General features: G+C 37.3%; 1 protein-coding gene across 3 annotated transcripts in view; it reads right to left on the bottom strand.

The window, feature by feature from the left end:
- Positions 1-18,611, bottom strand: part of LOC132176694 (probable LRR receptor-like serine/threonine-protein kinase At1g56130) — a 46,976-nt gene that overhangs the window by 2,616 nt on the left and 25,749 nt on the right. For 2 of the 3 annotated variants that reach the window (XM_059588971.1, XM_059588973.1), the window contains 9 exons: positions 18,442-18,513; positions 18,291-18,356; positions 16,876-16,941; positions 16,628-16,672; positions 13,605-13,669; positions 5,753-6,126; positions 4,714-4,912; positions 3,186-3,344; positions 2,551-2,669 (listed from right to left, as the gene is read on the bottom strand). In XM_059588971.1, coding sequence (XP_059444954.1) covers positions 2,551-2,669; positions 3,186-3,344; positions 4,714-4,912; positions 5,753-6,126; positions 13,605-13,669; positions 16,628-16,672; positions 16,876-16,941; positions 18,291-18,356; positions 18,442-18,513 — 1,165 coding nt within the window. The remainder of the gene's footprint in view (positions 1-2,550; positions 2,670-3,185; positions 3,345-4,713; positions 4,913-5,752; positions 6,127-13,604; positions 13,670-16,627; positions 16,673-16,875; positions 16,942-18,290; positions 18,357-18,441; positions 18,514-18,611) is intronic. The other variant, XM_059588972.1, reaches the window with a different exon arrangement.

The following is an 18,611-nucleotide window of genomic DNA, read 5'->3' as shown; positions in this document are numbered from 1 at the left end:
TTTTTGTCCTTACTCTAGGAACCCTTGTCTGTGCTTGCGCCACTCTAACATACCGCACACCATCATCGGCTCTGGGAAGTCTTTTAGTGAGACTATAATATAGCATTGGGAAGTCCTTCAGTGAGACTATAATATAGCGTGCGGGGACACCACTCAATTTAGCATGGGTCATGTATGTGTTTCTCCCATGCTTTTTTAATAGCATGTGAGAAACACTTTTTTTTTTTTTTGATAAGTAATAATCAGTTTTATTAAAAGCGTAAGGCGCCCCAAAGTACACTGGGAGTATACAAAGGATCACCTAACTAGAAGGGGAAAAACGTACAAGGAACTCATCATAGCTAATCGACACCGGACAAACATAGGCTGCAGTCCAGAGATACAAAGTATGAAAACAAGACGATAATATATCCTCGGAAGACCTCTCCAAATCCTCAAAGCACCTATTATTTCTCTCTCTCCATAAAAAACAAAAACAGCAAGTAGGCACTATCTTTCAGACCGCAGCACTCTCCCCCCTTCCCAAGGACCACCAACATGCTAGCATCTCAACAACCCTTCTAGGCATCACCTATGACAACCCAAAGTGGCCAAAGAAGGCACTCCACAAAGCAGAAGCTACCTCACAATGAAGAAGAAGACGATCCACTGTCTCCTTACTCTTTTTACACATATAACATCTGTTCACCACAATCACACGTCACTTCCTGAGGTTATCTAAGGTCAAAATTTTTTTAATAGCATGTGCTTCTCACATCCTATTTTAATAGCATTAATAAAAAAAAAGATGTGTTTCTTACATGTTCAAGAGACACATGACACTTTTACGAGCTGGGTTGGAGGAATTCCTACAACCCAGTTTTGTAGGAAATTTATATATGTTTGTATTATTTTACCATTGGTCAATCTAGCATGGATGCCAAGTACCATATCTTATAGTGTTTTATATCTAGGACTTACATTTTGTTATTTAGAGATACTTTCTGAACGTCTAGTCTTGCCTCCGCACCATAAAGAAAAAATTTCATGGTTAATGAACAAAAAATTCAGTTTTGTGTGACTCGCCATATTGATTGTGTTGATTTTTAAAAAATTGTTTACACTCTACATATTTTACAAACCCAAAAAATTAAAGACTAATCATGTATATTAGTTTATTCAACATTAGATTACCTGTCATTAGAGCCCATAAGAAAAGTACAGGCAAGGATGATAAACTTTGAACGAATGGCATGCTTATACCCAAACTACAAAACCTGTAGTATTTCCTTTCATGTTGTCCAAATGAGGAGAGGTTGCCCCTAACCTGAATTTGTAGTAGTTGTACTAAACTGATTTATGGGGTATCAAAAGTGTCTTAATGTGATAAGTTATTTGTCCAAAATGGTCCATGGCGTTAGCCATATGACAAAAACCGTAGATGCACACACCAGTTGCCGATAAATACATGGCATAGTTGATAACTCAGTCTGTTGTAAAATTACACTTTTACCCCTAAATTAAAAATAAAAATAAAAACAATTTTTTTAGAGAAGTGTTCCACTCACCAGATGAAGGGCAGTTTGACAACCCCTCATATGGTGAGGGGGCAGGGTAGTCCTTACTAGGTGAGGGGCAGTCAACTACCCCTATGAGAAGCGGTTGCCCCTCATTATATGAGGGGTTCCACCCCTCCCCCCCCCCCTCTCTTTAATTTGTGGATTAAAATTGTAATTTTATAGCAGGTTGAGTCATCAAGTAGGGTCCGTGTCAATCAACAAATGGTTTTGAAATGGATTCAGTGGGCATCTAACAGTTTCTGTCAAATGGCTGGCAGCCAGGGAGGGAGAACAATCATCTTATCGCAATCATTATATGGTACAAGTAACCACACCATCCAAGTATAAAATGTACAGTTTGAAATTTCAACAACTAAGCAAGATAATCCTCATATCAAAGCAATTTTGGAATTTTAACCCTCCACCTAATGTAATTACTTTAACATCCACCTTCTCCTATTTATAACAAGCTTCCTCAAAAAGCAGCAAGTTCATAAGAGTTTCTATAGCATTAACCACTTTAATCTAACAAGTTCTCAAGTTTTTTGCACCATTGTACTGATTTTACAGATATCAACTTTGAACGTTCTTAAAAGAGTTTTCAGTATCAGTTTATTTCATCTCTGCTTTTGAGTGTTCAGCCTAGCAAAAAATTAAAGAATAAAAGAATATTATGAACATTGATTATTTGTCATCGAAAAATAAATAAAATATGTGCATTGGAACTAATAATAGAGAATTGCTCATTAATTTGCATGTCACTTTACTTTTAATGGTATCTCATATACTATGGGTAATCAACAGATAATGCAATAGCCAGCAAGACACCAATCAGAAGCACACAATATTGTGGTAACAAGGTCACTACTTCCAATTTGACTAACAAAAGAAAAGGTAATATTGCAAGCTCTAATTGTTATTTACAGGAAATTGCAAGATGTTTATGAACACCAACTTCATACTAGATAGTCAAGTTAGCGGCACTCACATGATCTGGACATGAATGACTTACCTTATAAACAGGTCCAAATCCTCCTTCTCCAAGTTTTTTAGAAGGACTGAAGTTGTCTGTAGCAGTCTTTAGTTCGATGTAACTGAAAGTATATGGTCTAGCATCTATCCCTAGGAACTCTGCAAATTCAACATGAACTCAGGTTATGGCTGGCAACTATTTGTCTGATCATCAAATTTCTTATTTAGTTTGTACAACATGAACTCAGAAAGACTGTACGTTCTTGCAAAAATCTCCCAATAAATCTACTACTAAGAAATCCGCTTTTGTAAAACACCACCAAAAGTGTTTTGCCTAGATTTTGTTTAGCTGAAAATGGAAAAAAGGTTAGCAAAGCCATGTTGTAGTTACAGATGCACATGGGTTTTAGTAGGGAAAGAAAATGAATTTATTCTATACCTTTTGGCGTATATATACACACATACAAATATATTCTCCAAGTATATATTTATTCACATGCCTTAATACATATAAAATACTTGAATACAAATATATGTATATATATGGTTAAAAACATACGCACAAAATAGGCCTCTCTTGAAATGCCTTCATATCTCATTATTGTTATGTATGGACCACCATATGACCAAGAAGCTAGACAACTATCATAGATATGCAACAGAGTTCTGATTTACCTTCATCTTTACTGGTGTGATGTCTTTTTCTTCTTTGATAAAAGCACAAAATCACAAAAACTGTAAGAAAGCTTACAAGTCCACCAATTATCCCCACAATCAGACCAGTCCTGTTCTTCTTCCTGGTTGGAGGGCTGTTACTGACAGTAGGTCTGAAATCTGTACAAACGTTACTCAATAAAATGGAACCAGTAAAATAGGAAATTGAGGGATTAGGCTCTTCTCAAATTTTGCACGAGAACTGGATATGCAGCTCTCTTCATCACATCATACCATGGAATATCTTTTGGAAACAGATGGTCAAGAAAGCAGCATGTCAGCACAATAGGTGAAGTGCTCAAATGCTGTGACTCTCACAAAAGGCAGACGCATCTGTTCTATTGACCTATAATAAAAAGACTAGTTTTTTCTGTTTTACATTAAAATTTTGAAAGCCATCACAGAAAACTACTAAGAGATTGAATATTTTCACTTTTGTGTTCCTATTTTCATGTAAACTAACAATATGAAATCATACCACATTTTTTAAGGTCTTATTTCTTTGTAAATTCACTTTGGCTATTCTTCACTGCAAGAAATCCTGCCTTTAGTGGCTTCCCTAGTTCCTAGTTGATTTTTAATGTCGACTCAGGCCTCAGTATCTACAGTATCTGCTTTATTGGATTGGAATCAGGTTGAAAAAGGACTTTATGATGAACTATGCTGACCCCAGGAGTACCATCAGAGGACAAGGCAAAAACATCCTTACATTTTTTTCACAAGGTGAATAATTTGTTCGGATCTTCCAGAATCAACCTTACCCTACCACTCTTGGGCTTTGTCTGCAGTCCGTAGATAAATGGGCAGGGTTTCTTTCATGATGTGACACTAAAATGATGTCAATGGCAAGAGCATCAGAGAGAGATACACCTCAAGCCAAAAAAAAAAGAAGCCTACAACTTTTAGAGTCAACAGAGTCCAAAAGGATAGAACAAGCAGGTATGTGAGTTGGGCATTCACCTATCAAACTACCAATTATCCTTAGAATGAATGGCATCTCCTTCCCCTAAAGGGATGAAGGATGAGGTCATTACTTCAATTCCGTGCGCAAATGTAAGTTGACAAACTATAAGTAGAAGAATTATATCCAAGCAAAAAGAATAGCAAGAAGATAACCTTAAGCTTCCAATTTGAATGCAATATTTTTTACAAAACTGGTCTACTATCTTTATTCAGTAAAATGCTTGAAACGGTGGAGATTCTAATTCCCCAATTTGAATGTGGAATTCCACCTTTTTACTGAGAATGATCTTAAACGCTTCCATAATAGTTGTCTTTACCACCAGAACCACAAATGACATAGTCTTCTGCTACAAGTGTACCATAGATTGTATGGATGCAGCAACGTCCAACATTCCATTCCTCTTTGAAATTGCAGTATGTCATAGACGGAACTGGACATCCAGTTCTCCATACAGAATTGGGGAAACCTGAATCCTGAAACTAGTGAACTCCTAAGTTGCGCTTAAATAATTTAACATTCTATTACCTGGGGTAACACTGATGGCTGAAATAGAAGGTCCATAAGTACCTCGAGAAGGTAAGCAGCAAGTCCCTTTTCCAGCCCAAAAAAGATGGATTTCAAGATAGTTTTCTGATACCTGAGCCTTAAATATCTTCTGGACAGCTTGAAATGTGACCCCACCTGCCTCCCTTTGTATGTTAAAATCCTTCAAAACAAGATTCCCCTGGAAAAATGAAGAAATGCAGAACTTAAGATGATGATGATGACGACAATGATCATAATAATTAATAAATAATTAATAACACCACCAACAACAAATGATGATAATAATAATTTTTAAGGAACATAGGGGCTCTATTTCATCAAATGCTCATCCTGACTATAGACACATTCCTGATATGGAAATATTTACATCTAGAAATTATATGGGTTAAGAAAATGAATTGGGAAAATGTTGTGAAGAAATTGCAAAGGCTTATGCCAAACTGGACCGAAATTTTGACCTAGCGATGGCAATAGATTTCTAAAATTACTAACATAATTTTGGAGTTATTCTCAATATGAATCATATTCTAAAGTACCTCTTCAAACAACAAATTAGATAATCAATAAATTTGTAACAAAAATCAATAGACTGCAGATGAACTCAACATTTTCAAATCATCATGAATCCAAGTTGAGGCATTTTAAGTGGTCATTATACTTTACTACTCACTCCGTCCCTTAATAGATGATGTGTTTTCCTTCTTGATCTGTCGTAAAATAGACGAAAATTTACAAAAAAGAAAGAATATACCCATTTAACTTCTCTCATATTACCTTCATGTGTAAACCCACATTTCATAGTCCGTCTCAGGATATTCTAGAAGAAGATTTGTTTCATTGGAATACATGTAATTTGTAAACTTCCATCCATTGTGAAATGGAGAGTAATACCAATCAAACATATTATTTGATAAGTAAATGAAAGTTATACTCAACTAGTAGGGTAACAAGTATTTTGTCAGTTCAAAAGATACTCAAAGAAGCAATTTCTAATGCAATTCAAAAATAAAATAGAGACCTGGATATAAATATCAAAGAGGCGTGTCCCCAGAGTATTCCACCTAAAAGAACCTTGGAAAGCTGTTTCTGCAAACTGGAGGCTGACAGTGTAATTACCATTTTCTAGCCCCAAGCCATAGTATCTTAATGAAGAAGCAGAGATTCGCGATGTCTGGAACAGCCTTATGTCTGACGTATTTGTAATATGAGAAGATGTAGAAGCTTTATACTGAGGATTGTCGCTTTCAGAGAAATATCCAACATTACTAACTGCCCACCTCTTTGAGTCTGTCACATAATACGTAGCTGGACCAAGTGTCTCATTATCCCTCTCGTACACAATCCCAGAAGAAGTGATCTGTGGACCACCACACTTGATAGAAAAATTATAATCTGCATGGCAATAAAAAAGAGGCACTTATCAACATATGTTCAAAAAGATCTTTTGACTTACAAAATTGGCATCATGTATGTCCTTGTCCCACTTTGGTTGTATGCATATTACACATTTTGTCAGCACATTTTTGTGCTTGACTTTTAACCCTATTCAAATCCAGGAGCCTATTTTATAGAGCTAGTTTTCCATCCTGTGTCCCGGCTCGCCACATTGAAAGCACTTGGGCCCACTAGTAGTCACTGTTTGGCTGTCCCGTCGATGGCCCCCTATTTTGGGTCGAGGGTTGAGTGGCGCTTCGAGCCGTGAATAGACCATTCGAATAGGTGTTGCTTCCACTACCTCCTCTACCAAACAGCCCTAAGGGTCCTTGTGTGAGCGTCTTCTCCAAGAGCAAGGCCCTTTGGTGTGCCTCCGACACATTGACAGGATCAAAGAGATTCAGAGAATCTTGGATTTGTTGGTGTAGGCCCCCAATATACCGTGACACCAACTGATCTTCAGATTCGGCCAGATCCACAGGCGTCAACAACTTGTAGCACTCCTCCGTGTACTCGTCCACAGACTTCGAACCTTGGCCCAAATTTTGCAGCCGCCGATACATGGTTCGGGTGTAGTTGTGGGCCAAGAATGTGTCCCTCATGTGCTTCAATAGTTTCTCCCAACTGTTGATCTTCCCTTTGCCCTACCGCACTCTAGATTGCTTCAATTGCTGCCACCACGTAGCAGCTCTTCCTCGGAACTTGGTTGCGACCAAAGAGACCCGTTGATCCTTAGGTACCCCCTTGAAGTCGAGGACCTCTCCGACAGCAGCCACCCAATCAAGGAATTCTTCGGGTTGTGAACACCCTTGGAACTCTGGAATATTAAGCTTGAACCCGTTTTCCCACCGATCATGAGCTTGTGCTGAGGGATAATGTCTCTGCGCTCTGTGCTCCGCAAAAGGGTTGACACATTCACTTCCATCGCTGTAATCACCTTCCTCCTCCGCAAATCGCGGTGGTGGTTGATGACGATGACCATTGGCGAATTGGGTAGTGAGGGTCTCAAATTGTACTCACACCTGCTCCCTCATGACCTCCAATTACTCTTCCGTCCGTTGCCAATGAGCCGTCGATTGCTCTTCAGTCTTCACGCACTTCCTCGCGCTCATGTCGTTCAGGTTTGCATAGCGGTTGACCCTTCCCCTTGTCTGTGGAGCCATGGAAAGTAACTTGGGCTTTGATACTAACTGATGAAGCGTAACGTCATGGGTGCAAAGACAAACAGCAAGAGAAGGAACAATATTGCTTAAAAACCTTGAGTCTATCAAGGATTTACGAAATCTTTTCAAGACGCTAGAGTCTATCTAGGCTTTGAAGGAAAAATATGAAGAAACTCAACTCTGAGCTTTCTTATTGATAAAAATTGAATAATAATCAAAAGCTACATTCTAGAGGCTATAAGCATATATTTATAGACCCCCAAACTCCTAACCCTAGTAGTAATAGAAATTAAGTCGGTTAACAACTCTACGCTGGTCGTTCAAACGGAACATACCTCCGTTCGGACGGTCATAAAATAAAACTGAAAATTAAGTATGTAAACTGAAACATAACATAGGCGTTCGAACGGGCTATCGAACCGACGTCTCAGGAATTACTATTGGGAATTTCCAATGTTGGCCGTTTGAACGGCTTTCGAACGGGGCAACGAACGGATGCCTTGGGAATTACTATGGAGAACTCCCAGGAGTGGCCCGTTCTCTAGACCATTTGGACGGGCTATCGAACGGCGGTCCCTCCGACTGTTTTGATAACTCTTTTGCATGAGTTTGTGCTCTCGTCTTGAATCTTCTAGCTGGCACGGCTCCCTGGGGCCCCTTCACACTTACATTTGCTTCATTCTTTCTCATGAATTCCCAAACACTCTGATCTACATCACCCTAGCTAATGGTTCCCTCTCCAAAGTGGTCGGCTCGGGCACTACCCATCTGAGTCCTGATATTGAGTTGTTGTCTGTTCTAGATGTTCTTGGTTTTCCTTTTAATTTGTTATCTATTAGTAAAATTACAAAAGCCCTTAATTGTTCCGTTAGTTGTTACCCTTCTTTGTGCATTTTTTAGGATCTCAAGACGAGGAGGATGATTGGTGTGGGGCATGAAGTTGATGGATTATATTATTTGGATCTAGCACCTACACCTCCCTCTCGTGCTTTCCAGTCGTCAACCTTCGCTCTTTAGTGGCATTATCCTCTTGGTCATCCTTCTCTTTCTACGTTGAAGCATCTAGTCCCGAGTCTTCATCATGAGTTGTTTGTGCCTTGCAAAGCTTGTCATCTTAGTAAGTATCATCGTGTCTCGTTTCCGTCACGTGTTGTTCGTAGGGTTTCAAGTCCTTTTGAGTTAGTTCATTCTTGTCGGATATCTAGGGAATAAATTAGGAAATTATATTATTTGCAATAAATTAGGAATAAAATCTGAAATTACTATTTCAGATTTTAGTAGTTTTTGTTCCCTGTTTTCTAGCCTAGAGATTTGCTGATTTGATTTGATTTGATTTGCTGATTTTGTGGCCTTCCTCTACTATTTATCTTGTAATCGTCTCTCTTGAAATTTAATAAGAATGATTATTCTTCTTCTCAAAAAAACCTTCAATTCTGATGTATGGGGTCCCATTAATATAGCGTCCAATAAATTTCACTATTTTGTGACTTTTGTGGATGATTTTTCCCATATGACATGGTTATTTTTAATGAAAAATCGTTTCGAGTTATTCTCTATTTTTCAAATTTTTCGCAATTTGATTAAGACTCAATTTGCTCAAAAAATCCATATCTTGCGTTCTGATAATGCTAAAGAATATACCTCTCGTTCTTTTGCCTCTTATTTGTCTAATAAAGGCATTATCCATCAAACTTTGTGTGCTCACACTCCAAAACAAAATGGTGTGGTTGAACGCAAGAATCATCATTTATTGGATGTTGCACGTTGTCTCTTGTTTCATGTGCATGTTCCCAAACAATTTTGGAGTGATGCTGTTCTCACTGTTGTTATTTAATTAATAGGATGCCCTCCTCGGTCTTAGAAGGTGCCTCTCCCCGTTCTCCTTGCCACATTGAAAGCTTTTGGGTGTGTTTGCTATGTTCATAATTTGAGTCCTGGTTTTGATAAGCTTGACCCTCGTGCTACTAAATGTCTTTCTTGGGTATTCCACAACCTAAAAGGGCTACCGTTGCTATAGTCCGATTCTTCTACGCTACTTCACTAGCACCGATGTCACATTTGTTGAGTCTCTCCCCTATTTTCCTGCTATTGCTTCTTTGGGTGACTCTTCCCTTGAGTCTGATGTCGCGTCTCTTCCGCAGCCTGTCCCTCTTCTCTCTTAGCCTAACTCTACTTCTCCTCCTGTCCTATTGCCTCCCCACTCGCCTACTCCACTCCAGGTTTGTCAGGTGTCGGCCTCGACCATCAACTTCTGCACCGCCACCATCATCCTTATTGTCTCCAGATCCGGTGCCTCCACCTCCACCTGACCACTTGCCTATTTCCCTATGGAAAGGTAAACGTTCTTGCACTACCCAACATCCTATCAGTCAGTTTGTATCCATTAGTTCTTTATCTCCTTCATTTTCGTGTTTTTGGAGGCGGTGCAGGCTACATTATCTGACTCTAGTTGGAGGCAAGCAATGGAATTAGAAAGGAAGGCCTTACATCACAATGGGAAATGGGAGCGTGTTCCCTTACCACCTAATAAGAAGACTGTTGGTTGCAAATGGGTCTACACGGTTAAGTTTCATCATGATGGTTTTGTTGAACGGTTGAAAGCTCGGTTGGTTGCTAAGGGTACACAAACATGGTATTGATTACGATGACAATTTTTTCCAGTAGCTAAAATTTCATCTGTTCGTGTTCTTATTTCCCCGGCTACTAATCTTGATTGGTTGTTGTTTCAATTGGATGTCAAAAATGTCTTTTTTATGTGGGGACTTGTGTGAGGAAGTTTATATGGAGCAACCACCTGGGCCGTGTAAGTTACGAAAGGCATTGTATGGTCTCAAGCAATCACCGCGGGCATGGTTTGAAAATTTCTCTGAAGCGGTATTTAAGTTTGGTCTTCAGAGATGTTAGATGGATCATTCAGTATTTCACTTACATACTTTTTTTTGATAAGTTTTTCACTTACATGCTAGTGCAGGCTATATCCTTCTTGTGGTATTGTAGATGATATCGTTATTACTGGAGTTGATTCAGGAGGCATTGCCTGATTAAAACAATTTCTACAGGAACAATTTTATACGAAGGATTTGGGCAAACTTCAATATTTTCTAGGTATTGAAGTTGCTAATCTCAAACATGTATCAACTTATCTCAGAGAAAGTATGCACTTGATTTATTAGAAGAGATAGGTCTTTTGGGTTCTCGACTTGTTGATGTTATGGATCCAAATAAGAAATTACTGAAGAATGAAGGTGAATTATTTGAAGATCCTGAAAGGTATCGTCGTCTAGTTGGGAAGTTGAACTATCTTACTATCACCAAACCGGATATTTCATATGCACTTAGTGTTGTCACTCAGTTCTTTGAGGCTCCTCGGGTTTCACATTGGGAAGTTGTTACTCGCATTATTCAGTATTTGAAGAGTCAACCCAGTCTAGGGATATTGTATAGACCGAATGGACATCTTAGGGTAGAAGGTTTTACTAATGCAGATTGGGCAGGTTCTCCTTCAGATAGACGGTTTACTACAGGATATTGCACATTCTTCGGCAATAATCTTGTATCTTAGAAGAGTAAGAAACAGACAGTGGTGGCACAATCCAGTGTTGAAGCAAAGTACAGGGCAATGGCTCATACAGCTACTGAGTTGACATGGTTACAACATTTTCTTCAGGAGATAGGTTTCTCAACTCCTACTCCTATCCTGTTATCTTGTGATAACCAGACTGCTATACATATTGCATCTAACCCAGCTTTTCATGAAATGACTAAACATATTGAGGTCGATTTTCATTATGTCCGAGACAAAGTACTCGATGGAGATATATATACAGCATTAGTGAAGTCTAGAGACCAGTTAGCTAATATGTTTATAAAATATTTATGTCGTAACCGGTTAGAGTTTTTTTGTTCCAAGCTGGGTCTATATGATATATATGCTCCAGCTTGAGGGGGAGTGTTAGAAGAATGTATTAAGGTTTGAGGGTAGTTTAGTCATTGTCATATTTGTTTAAGCTTATATAATAATATGTTTGAGGTTGGCTACGTAACATTAAGACGAGCCTCCTCTTTTCTCTAACCTTCTTCATGCAAACCTTTCACCAATGCGTAATTAGGGTTTTAATCGCTCAATTAAGATTAGGATTTTCCAGTGTAGTGTACGCCAAATATTAGAATGTCATTTGTAGTGTCGTGGAGTTAGATGTCCGAGACTAAGGATGATCGACCCAGGTAAGTAAATGCTTACAGAATGAATAAACTCTTTAATTATACAAAATTTGATATTTTATACATATTTACTTGATTAAATGATGTTATGAGCCTTTTATTATTATTATTATTTTTTGATTTGGCACAGGGTATTCGGAGCTTCACTCCGACTAATCCCAACGGTGCATAGGCCCTCGGCAAGGATGAGCCTTTTACTTATGTCAAAAGATTGAAATGTTAAGGGAAAATTACAGTTTACCCCCCCAAAGTTGACAGCGTTTTTCAATCCGAACATCAAAGTTTCAATTTTTGCAATCCACCCCCACAAAGTTCCAATTTTTTTCAATTCAACCAATATCATCCCAAAATTCCCATATTGCCCCTGATTTTTTAAATTTATTTTTTAATTTTTTATGAAAACAAAAACAAATTTGGGGGTGCAAAAATGACCAGATGACCAAAGGGGTGGCTACGGCCACCCCGAATTTGTTTTAAATTTTTTTTTATAAAAAATAAAAAAATAAAAATTATGGGCAATATGGGAAGTTTTGGATAAAATTGGTCAAATTGCAAAAATTTGGAACTTTGGGGGGGGGGGTGGATTGCAAAAATTGAAACTTTGGTGTTCGAATTGAAACACGCTGTCAACTTTGAAGGGATAAACTGTAATTTTCCCAAATGTTAAATATATTTTTGAATTGAACAATATCTTGTTAATCATCATGTACAAATGGCGAACATGGGGCTTGGCCCTATGGTCTACAGTTTACAGTTTTCAGCTGCCTGGGTACCAAAGGTTTAAAGCGTGACTGACATAACCATTTTTGATTGGTGGTCACTATGGACGAACGTCATTAGTGGTGTGGACCACCCGAAGTCGGACCTGGTTGGGCCACTTTAGATTAATGGTATGCAGCAACATTTGAGATATCGATGTTATACTACAGGTCCATCGAGACAATGCCAACCTTGCCGAGAAGGGATTAAATCTTTGATACCAATTTGTTGAGACAAATTAATTTTTCGATTGTGAAAAAACAACAAAGAGCAGAATAAAATAAGTCAAATCACACAGAATACCAAAATTTATGTGATTTGTCTTAAGAAAGTCTACATCCACGGGCGGAGACGACCAGGAGTAAATTTCACTATCAAAAGATGGAGCACAAATAGTGGTGAAGAAAAAAAACCACTTAAAACCTCCAATATACCACCCAAAGCCTCATGCTTTGACAAAAGAGATTTCTTCACAAAAGAGAAAATTTTCTCTAACTCTCTTTCGCAATGACTTTGTTACAAAACTAAGAAATCAATTGAAAAGAATAAAGTTCTTTGTTGGGGTGGCTGAAAAAAAAAATAAAATAAAATAAAATAAATAAAGATCTCTTCTCTTTTATGTACGTGAAGATATGCCCCCTTTTATTAGGGGGAAAGGGGGCTAGAGCTTTAGAAAGTACATAGATTGGCCACAAAGTAATTATTCCCTACTTGGAGAAGGAAACTCAAGCCATGTAGTATAGAAAGCAAATCCCAATAGACCACGTATATATAAAATCCAAGGAAATTGGCTTCCTAACAATCAGGGGCTTGTTTGGTAACTCATTCTCCCTTCCTTTTCCTTTCTCCCAAAAAAGTGAAAACATTAACAAACAACTTTCCTCACAAACACTAAAAAAACTCTTTTTACCTTTATGTAACATCAAAACACATTTTCACTCAAAAGACAAAAAATCCCTCCTAAAAAGGGTTATCAAATAACAACTAGAGTTCTAGCCCATGAGAGTTGGGCCCCACGTGAATATTATGACTTGAATGAAGTCAAGTCACATCACAATACATTTATAATACTCTCGGGTTGGTTCAGGCTCGGAAAACCAATCCGACTTTGGTTAAGTCTCCAAAAAGCCTACCAATAGCCAAACTGCATTAAGCATAAACCCGACTGTGGGCTGTTGGACTTGGGAGAGCCATTCGGCCGGTTTGGCCCAACAAGTTTTTGAACAGCCCTACCTACTCATGCATTCCAATCTAAAACTCTTAAAAAGAGGGTAAGCTCTTAATTATACTTACAGATTCCAGAACCTCGGTAGCAAGGGAAGTTCCGCTGAAGACAATTCAAACTTGAAGGCAAACCACTGAAAGCATAAAAGAATTAGTAAGTCATCATTCCTACAATGAGTAATGAGCAATAGTGCTATGGTGAAAGGTAAACAAGCATTCTCTTTCTGTTTGTGCTCTCATGTTAATGGAGGGGTTGTTTATCATAGTCATCAGCCAAAAAAAATTTTGCTCTTGGATAATCTCTCTCTGTGAAGTGAACTGTAAACGAACAAAGCCACCCGTGAGCTCGCTCGGGATGGGCTCGATAAAGCTCGGCTCGTGCTCGACTCGATTATTAAATGAGCTGTTCATGGACACGAAACTATACTCGATTATTAAACGATACATACTCGTATAAAACCCGGCTCGCTCGTTTAAAGTTCGTGAACATACTTGTATAGGGGCTCGACTCGCTTATTAGCGCGACTCGTGTATATATATATATATATATATATATATATATTAAAATAGCTTATATAATATATAACTTATTAAATAGTTTATATATTATAAATAGTATTTATGCTTATATAGTATGTAGCATAACTACGAAATATATATAGTTAAAATATTAATAATGTAATCATATAATGTATAACTATTTATAGTTAACTAGTGTATTGTGTGTATTAAACTGAGTTAACTAATTAGTTTTTTTTTTGATAAGTAATAATGCATTAGTTAACTCAGTTAACTAATTAGTTAATTGGTTTAGTTATATATATAGAGAGCCAATTGGTTAATATTAAAAAAAAAAAAATATTAGATAATTTGTATATATAATAAACGGTTTTTTTATCAAAGTTGCCCTCAATTTGTTGGTTGGGAAGTAAAACTTTTTTACTAATATAATTTGTCTCATTGGGAAGATGAGTCATTTAAGTTATTATTATTGTTATTATTTTTTTTTTAAAAAGTTTGTATTAGTTGAGCCAGCTCGGCTCGGCTTGACTCGGCTACTAGGCGAGCTCGAGCTCGGCTCGCACAAGGAATTTTTCTTGGTGAGCCGAGCCGAGCTTAAATTTTGGAGCTCGGCATGAGCTCGAGCTCATGAAATTTTTAAATGAGCCAAGCTTGGACAGCCCTGGCTCGCCCAAGCTCGGCTCGTTTATAGCTCTTCTCTCAACGAACACTTGGTAACATTTTCTTGGGATCTTTTAGACTATGCTTATATGTTTAAAATGGTTGATTATAAATTTAGGAACTCTTGAGAATTTGATGACTGTTGTAGATGTTGTAAAGGAAGACCTTCGAAGATTTGGTGGACGAATTGAAGCAAGGTTGGTGATCAGTAAGAAGGCACCTGTGAATGGCAAGGAGTGGGTGGTGGCATACCAGCACCAAAGGCAGCAGTAGATCAAGGTTCCTGAGGGGAACTCCAGGCACTGTTGCACAGGAAGCACATTTGGTGGATACTTATTTGGTTAAAATGGAGTGCTACTTTGAAACTTTCAAAAGTGAAGATGAAGAAGGGGGAATCCAGTTGAGAACATGCATTCTCATAGGACAATGCAAATCAGTACCCAGACAATTTTCCTCGAATTCCACACATGCCAACATGGATCACAATTGGGTTTGTAAGGATTGGCTGCCCAATAGTTAAGGAGGGGCAGTGTGTGTGACCTGGTCTGATGGAGATCATAATAATGGTCACCCCAATCACCAAGGGACAGATTTAATCTCCTAAGTCATTCAAGCAGATTCTAGCAATGATGGATTCAGTATCAGAAGGCCCAGAGGCATGGTGACAAGAGCTTACTTTCTCAAGGAAAAAGAAAGACTCCGAGAATTTCTGGTATGATCATGGACATTAGGTGCAAAATTGTCCCAATGAGTCGACCCTGATTACCGTTATCCGCATTGACTACCGTCGTCCACAATCGAAGTAGATCAACAGAGAAAGATTGTTGAGTAGGGGCTATGCATGTGATTACTTCTATCTATTTCAAAGAAACCAGAGAAGGCAGGGTGACTAACAAGTCAGTTGTCCACAGTCAAAGAACATGGAAACCTTTCGTAGATGGAAGGTGGCGTGAATGATAAAAATGTCCAAGATTTGGTGGAGTCTCATGGAAACAAAGCAAGAATATGGAAGGCATTTCTAGATACAAGGCAACATGAACGGCAAAAATGGCCAAGTTTTGGTGGAGTCTCACTGAAGCAAAGCACCTTGGCTGTAAGTTCAAGGATATTAGATTAAGGTTGAACTTGAAAGGCTAACAAACCATAACCTATGAAATATGTTGACTTGCACTTTGGAGAATGGAAGGATAAGGATAGCTTCACGATAGCCAATGTAGACGATAATGACTTGGTGTAGGTGATATAGAGTTCATGAGGCAAAAGAAGGTCATTCAATGTAACATCTAGATGCAATCCGTGTCATTAAGGGAGAGTTGCTGGCATTGGTTCCAATGATATTGAATAAACCCAAAGGAGTTGAGGTTTAGGTCCTGTCAACACATCATATAAGGACACTGCTGCCTCCTCAAAATATGAGAGTCAAGATGGAAGAACCTATACCATTTTTTTTAAAACAGTGAGAAAGGCCATCTCTCTCCTATAGAATATTAATGAATAGGTAAGGGTAACATGGAAAGGTGAAGATGCTTTGACTTTTCAAAAGTGGACATTCATTTTGGAATATCCCAAAAAGGAAAGCAAGATAATCATTATTGGGATGGATGGAATAGGAGTAGTATTTATTTAAATGCCATAACCATATTGTTTACAAGTTTACATATTATACAGCAGCTATATCTAACAGTTAAATCTACTAAAACATTAGATTTCTCAAAGGAATACCATGACTACAAATTGATGTTCTTACGTATACAAAAACTAATGTCGAGTTACATTAGCATGTTGAAAGCCTCAAAATACTGACAAGGCCTCAAGAGCAAGTGTACAACAAGACATAAGATCAAATTCAAGTGATTATCTCTAAGGAAGGCTTGTGCAATACAAGTAAAAAATGATATCAAGAGAATTACCTGCTATTTGAACTTCCCAATGTGAAGTTGTTGGCAACTAAATTACTGCATAATGTACCCCATGAAAGCTCCACGTTAGTTTTATTATGAAATGTATAGAATGCAAGATTTTCAATGATTTTAAAACGAAATAAGTTAATGTAGAACTAGCAGATCATACTATTTCAGAAAAGTACATAGAATATTAAAGTAGACAAATGAAAACTAGAAGATTACTAAATATAACTGGCAAAAAATAGTAAACATACAGTTGTAAATTTTGTTCGTTGACCCAAGAAGGAAAGCTCCCAACTAAATTATTGTATGACAAATCTCTGCAGGCATAGCATTGTGAAAATGATAAGTACATGTTCCAGGAAACATAAACAGCATCGTCAGTATCATTTAGACTCTAGTCAACCCATCTAAACTTTTGATTATATAGACACTGCACTAATTCAAATCTAAAACCACTATTTCTCCATGTTTCTGGATAAAACCACAGAAGTTGCTGTTACAAGCATAGCTAGAATGACACGAATATCCAATTTTTTGGAAGGAAAAAAATTTCAAGAAAAATTGAATAGGCTAAAAGAGTAAGGGTGTGTACCAAATAAATTCCAATTAGAGCAACTTCCACATAGAGTATTACTAGGGGTGAAAAGAGGGTTACGCTTAGCGGTATTGGCCAAAACCACTAACTGTAACCGCCTCCGCTAACTGCCTAGGCGGTTAACCAGCGGTTAGCGGTTAATAACCCTAATAACCGTCAACCATTTTTTAAAGAAAAAAAATTTAAAAATTAATAAAAAAATAAAAAATAAAAAAATAAAAAACCAAAACAAGTTGTTTTTATGGTAATATATTAATACCCTACTACATACGACATCATTTCTAGATTTTTATATATATTTAAACACGAAAACAACATCGTTTCATTTATTTTTATATATATAAGTATATTATATATTATATAATATACATAAAGGCGGTTAACAGTTAGCAGCTAGCGGTTTTTTCAAAACCTAAAACCGCTAACTGTAATCACCTAGGCAGTTAGCAGTTATGTCTCTTTAGAAATTTGTGTTTATACAAATGGGCATATAAAACACAATAGAGTATGATAAAATATTGTAATATTCACAATGTAAGATTCAAAAATAGAATACTTGTAGAAGTAGAAAATGTTAATTTTTCTCTTTTCTATTTTCTTCGCCGGCCTTGAAACATTTAATCTCAGGAATAGCGTAACCAACCACCAAGCCAAAGAAGGTTGGTATACAAAAAGGAAATTAAATGAATATAAATTATGAACAAAATTTTCTACAGAATCATGAAATAGAGAGATTTTTTTGCCATTCCGCTAGATTATATGGACAATTTCATAATACTGTTCATGCTATTGTGCAGTATGATGACAGCTAGGCAAGTATGTCCCAATTGTATAATAGTTTAGGACATCTATCGTTGAAGGAGGCACTGGGGATTCAAATTCCCCAGAGGTATGGTACTACAAGAAGGATTATAATAAAAACACACACCAAGAAACCAAAGGTTCAAATCACCTTAAACTATTTATCAAAAGATGGTCTTCCCTCAAAAAGAAAAAAAAAAAAATTGTTAGACAAGTCCACTTTTGTTTGCAATCCAATAATGTTGAATACAAACAATTAGATGTACTTACATATTGAGAAGAGTCCCACTTTTTGATGCTGGAAGGATACCATTTAACTTATTATTTCCAAGAAACCTAAGAAGGCAGCAATGTGCTTCAATACAATTGGCATACATACCAATGGGAATATGATACAATTAAACAACAAATTGAACATTACAGGTGAGAGAGTGAACTCATCCTAAAAAGCGAGTCTGGAATTTGTCCAGTTATGTTGTTGAAGCTCAAATCCCTTAAAAATACAAGAAAAAGAACTATTATTACATGGCTGTCCAGATAATAAAAACTAGCTAGCACAACATAAAAAGTAATAAGAAATTTTGGGAAAAA

Source organism: Corylus avellana, chromosome ca3, assembly GCF_901000735.1.
Source record: "Corylus avellana chromosome ca3, CavTom2PMs-1.0".
Classification (NCBI taxonomy): Eukaryota; Viridiplantae; Streptophyta; class Magnoliopsida; order Fagales; family Betulaceae; genus Corylus; species Corylus avellana.
Note: the sequence above shows the minus strand (reverse complement) of the source record. Positions and strands in the feature narration are given on the sequence as shown.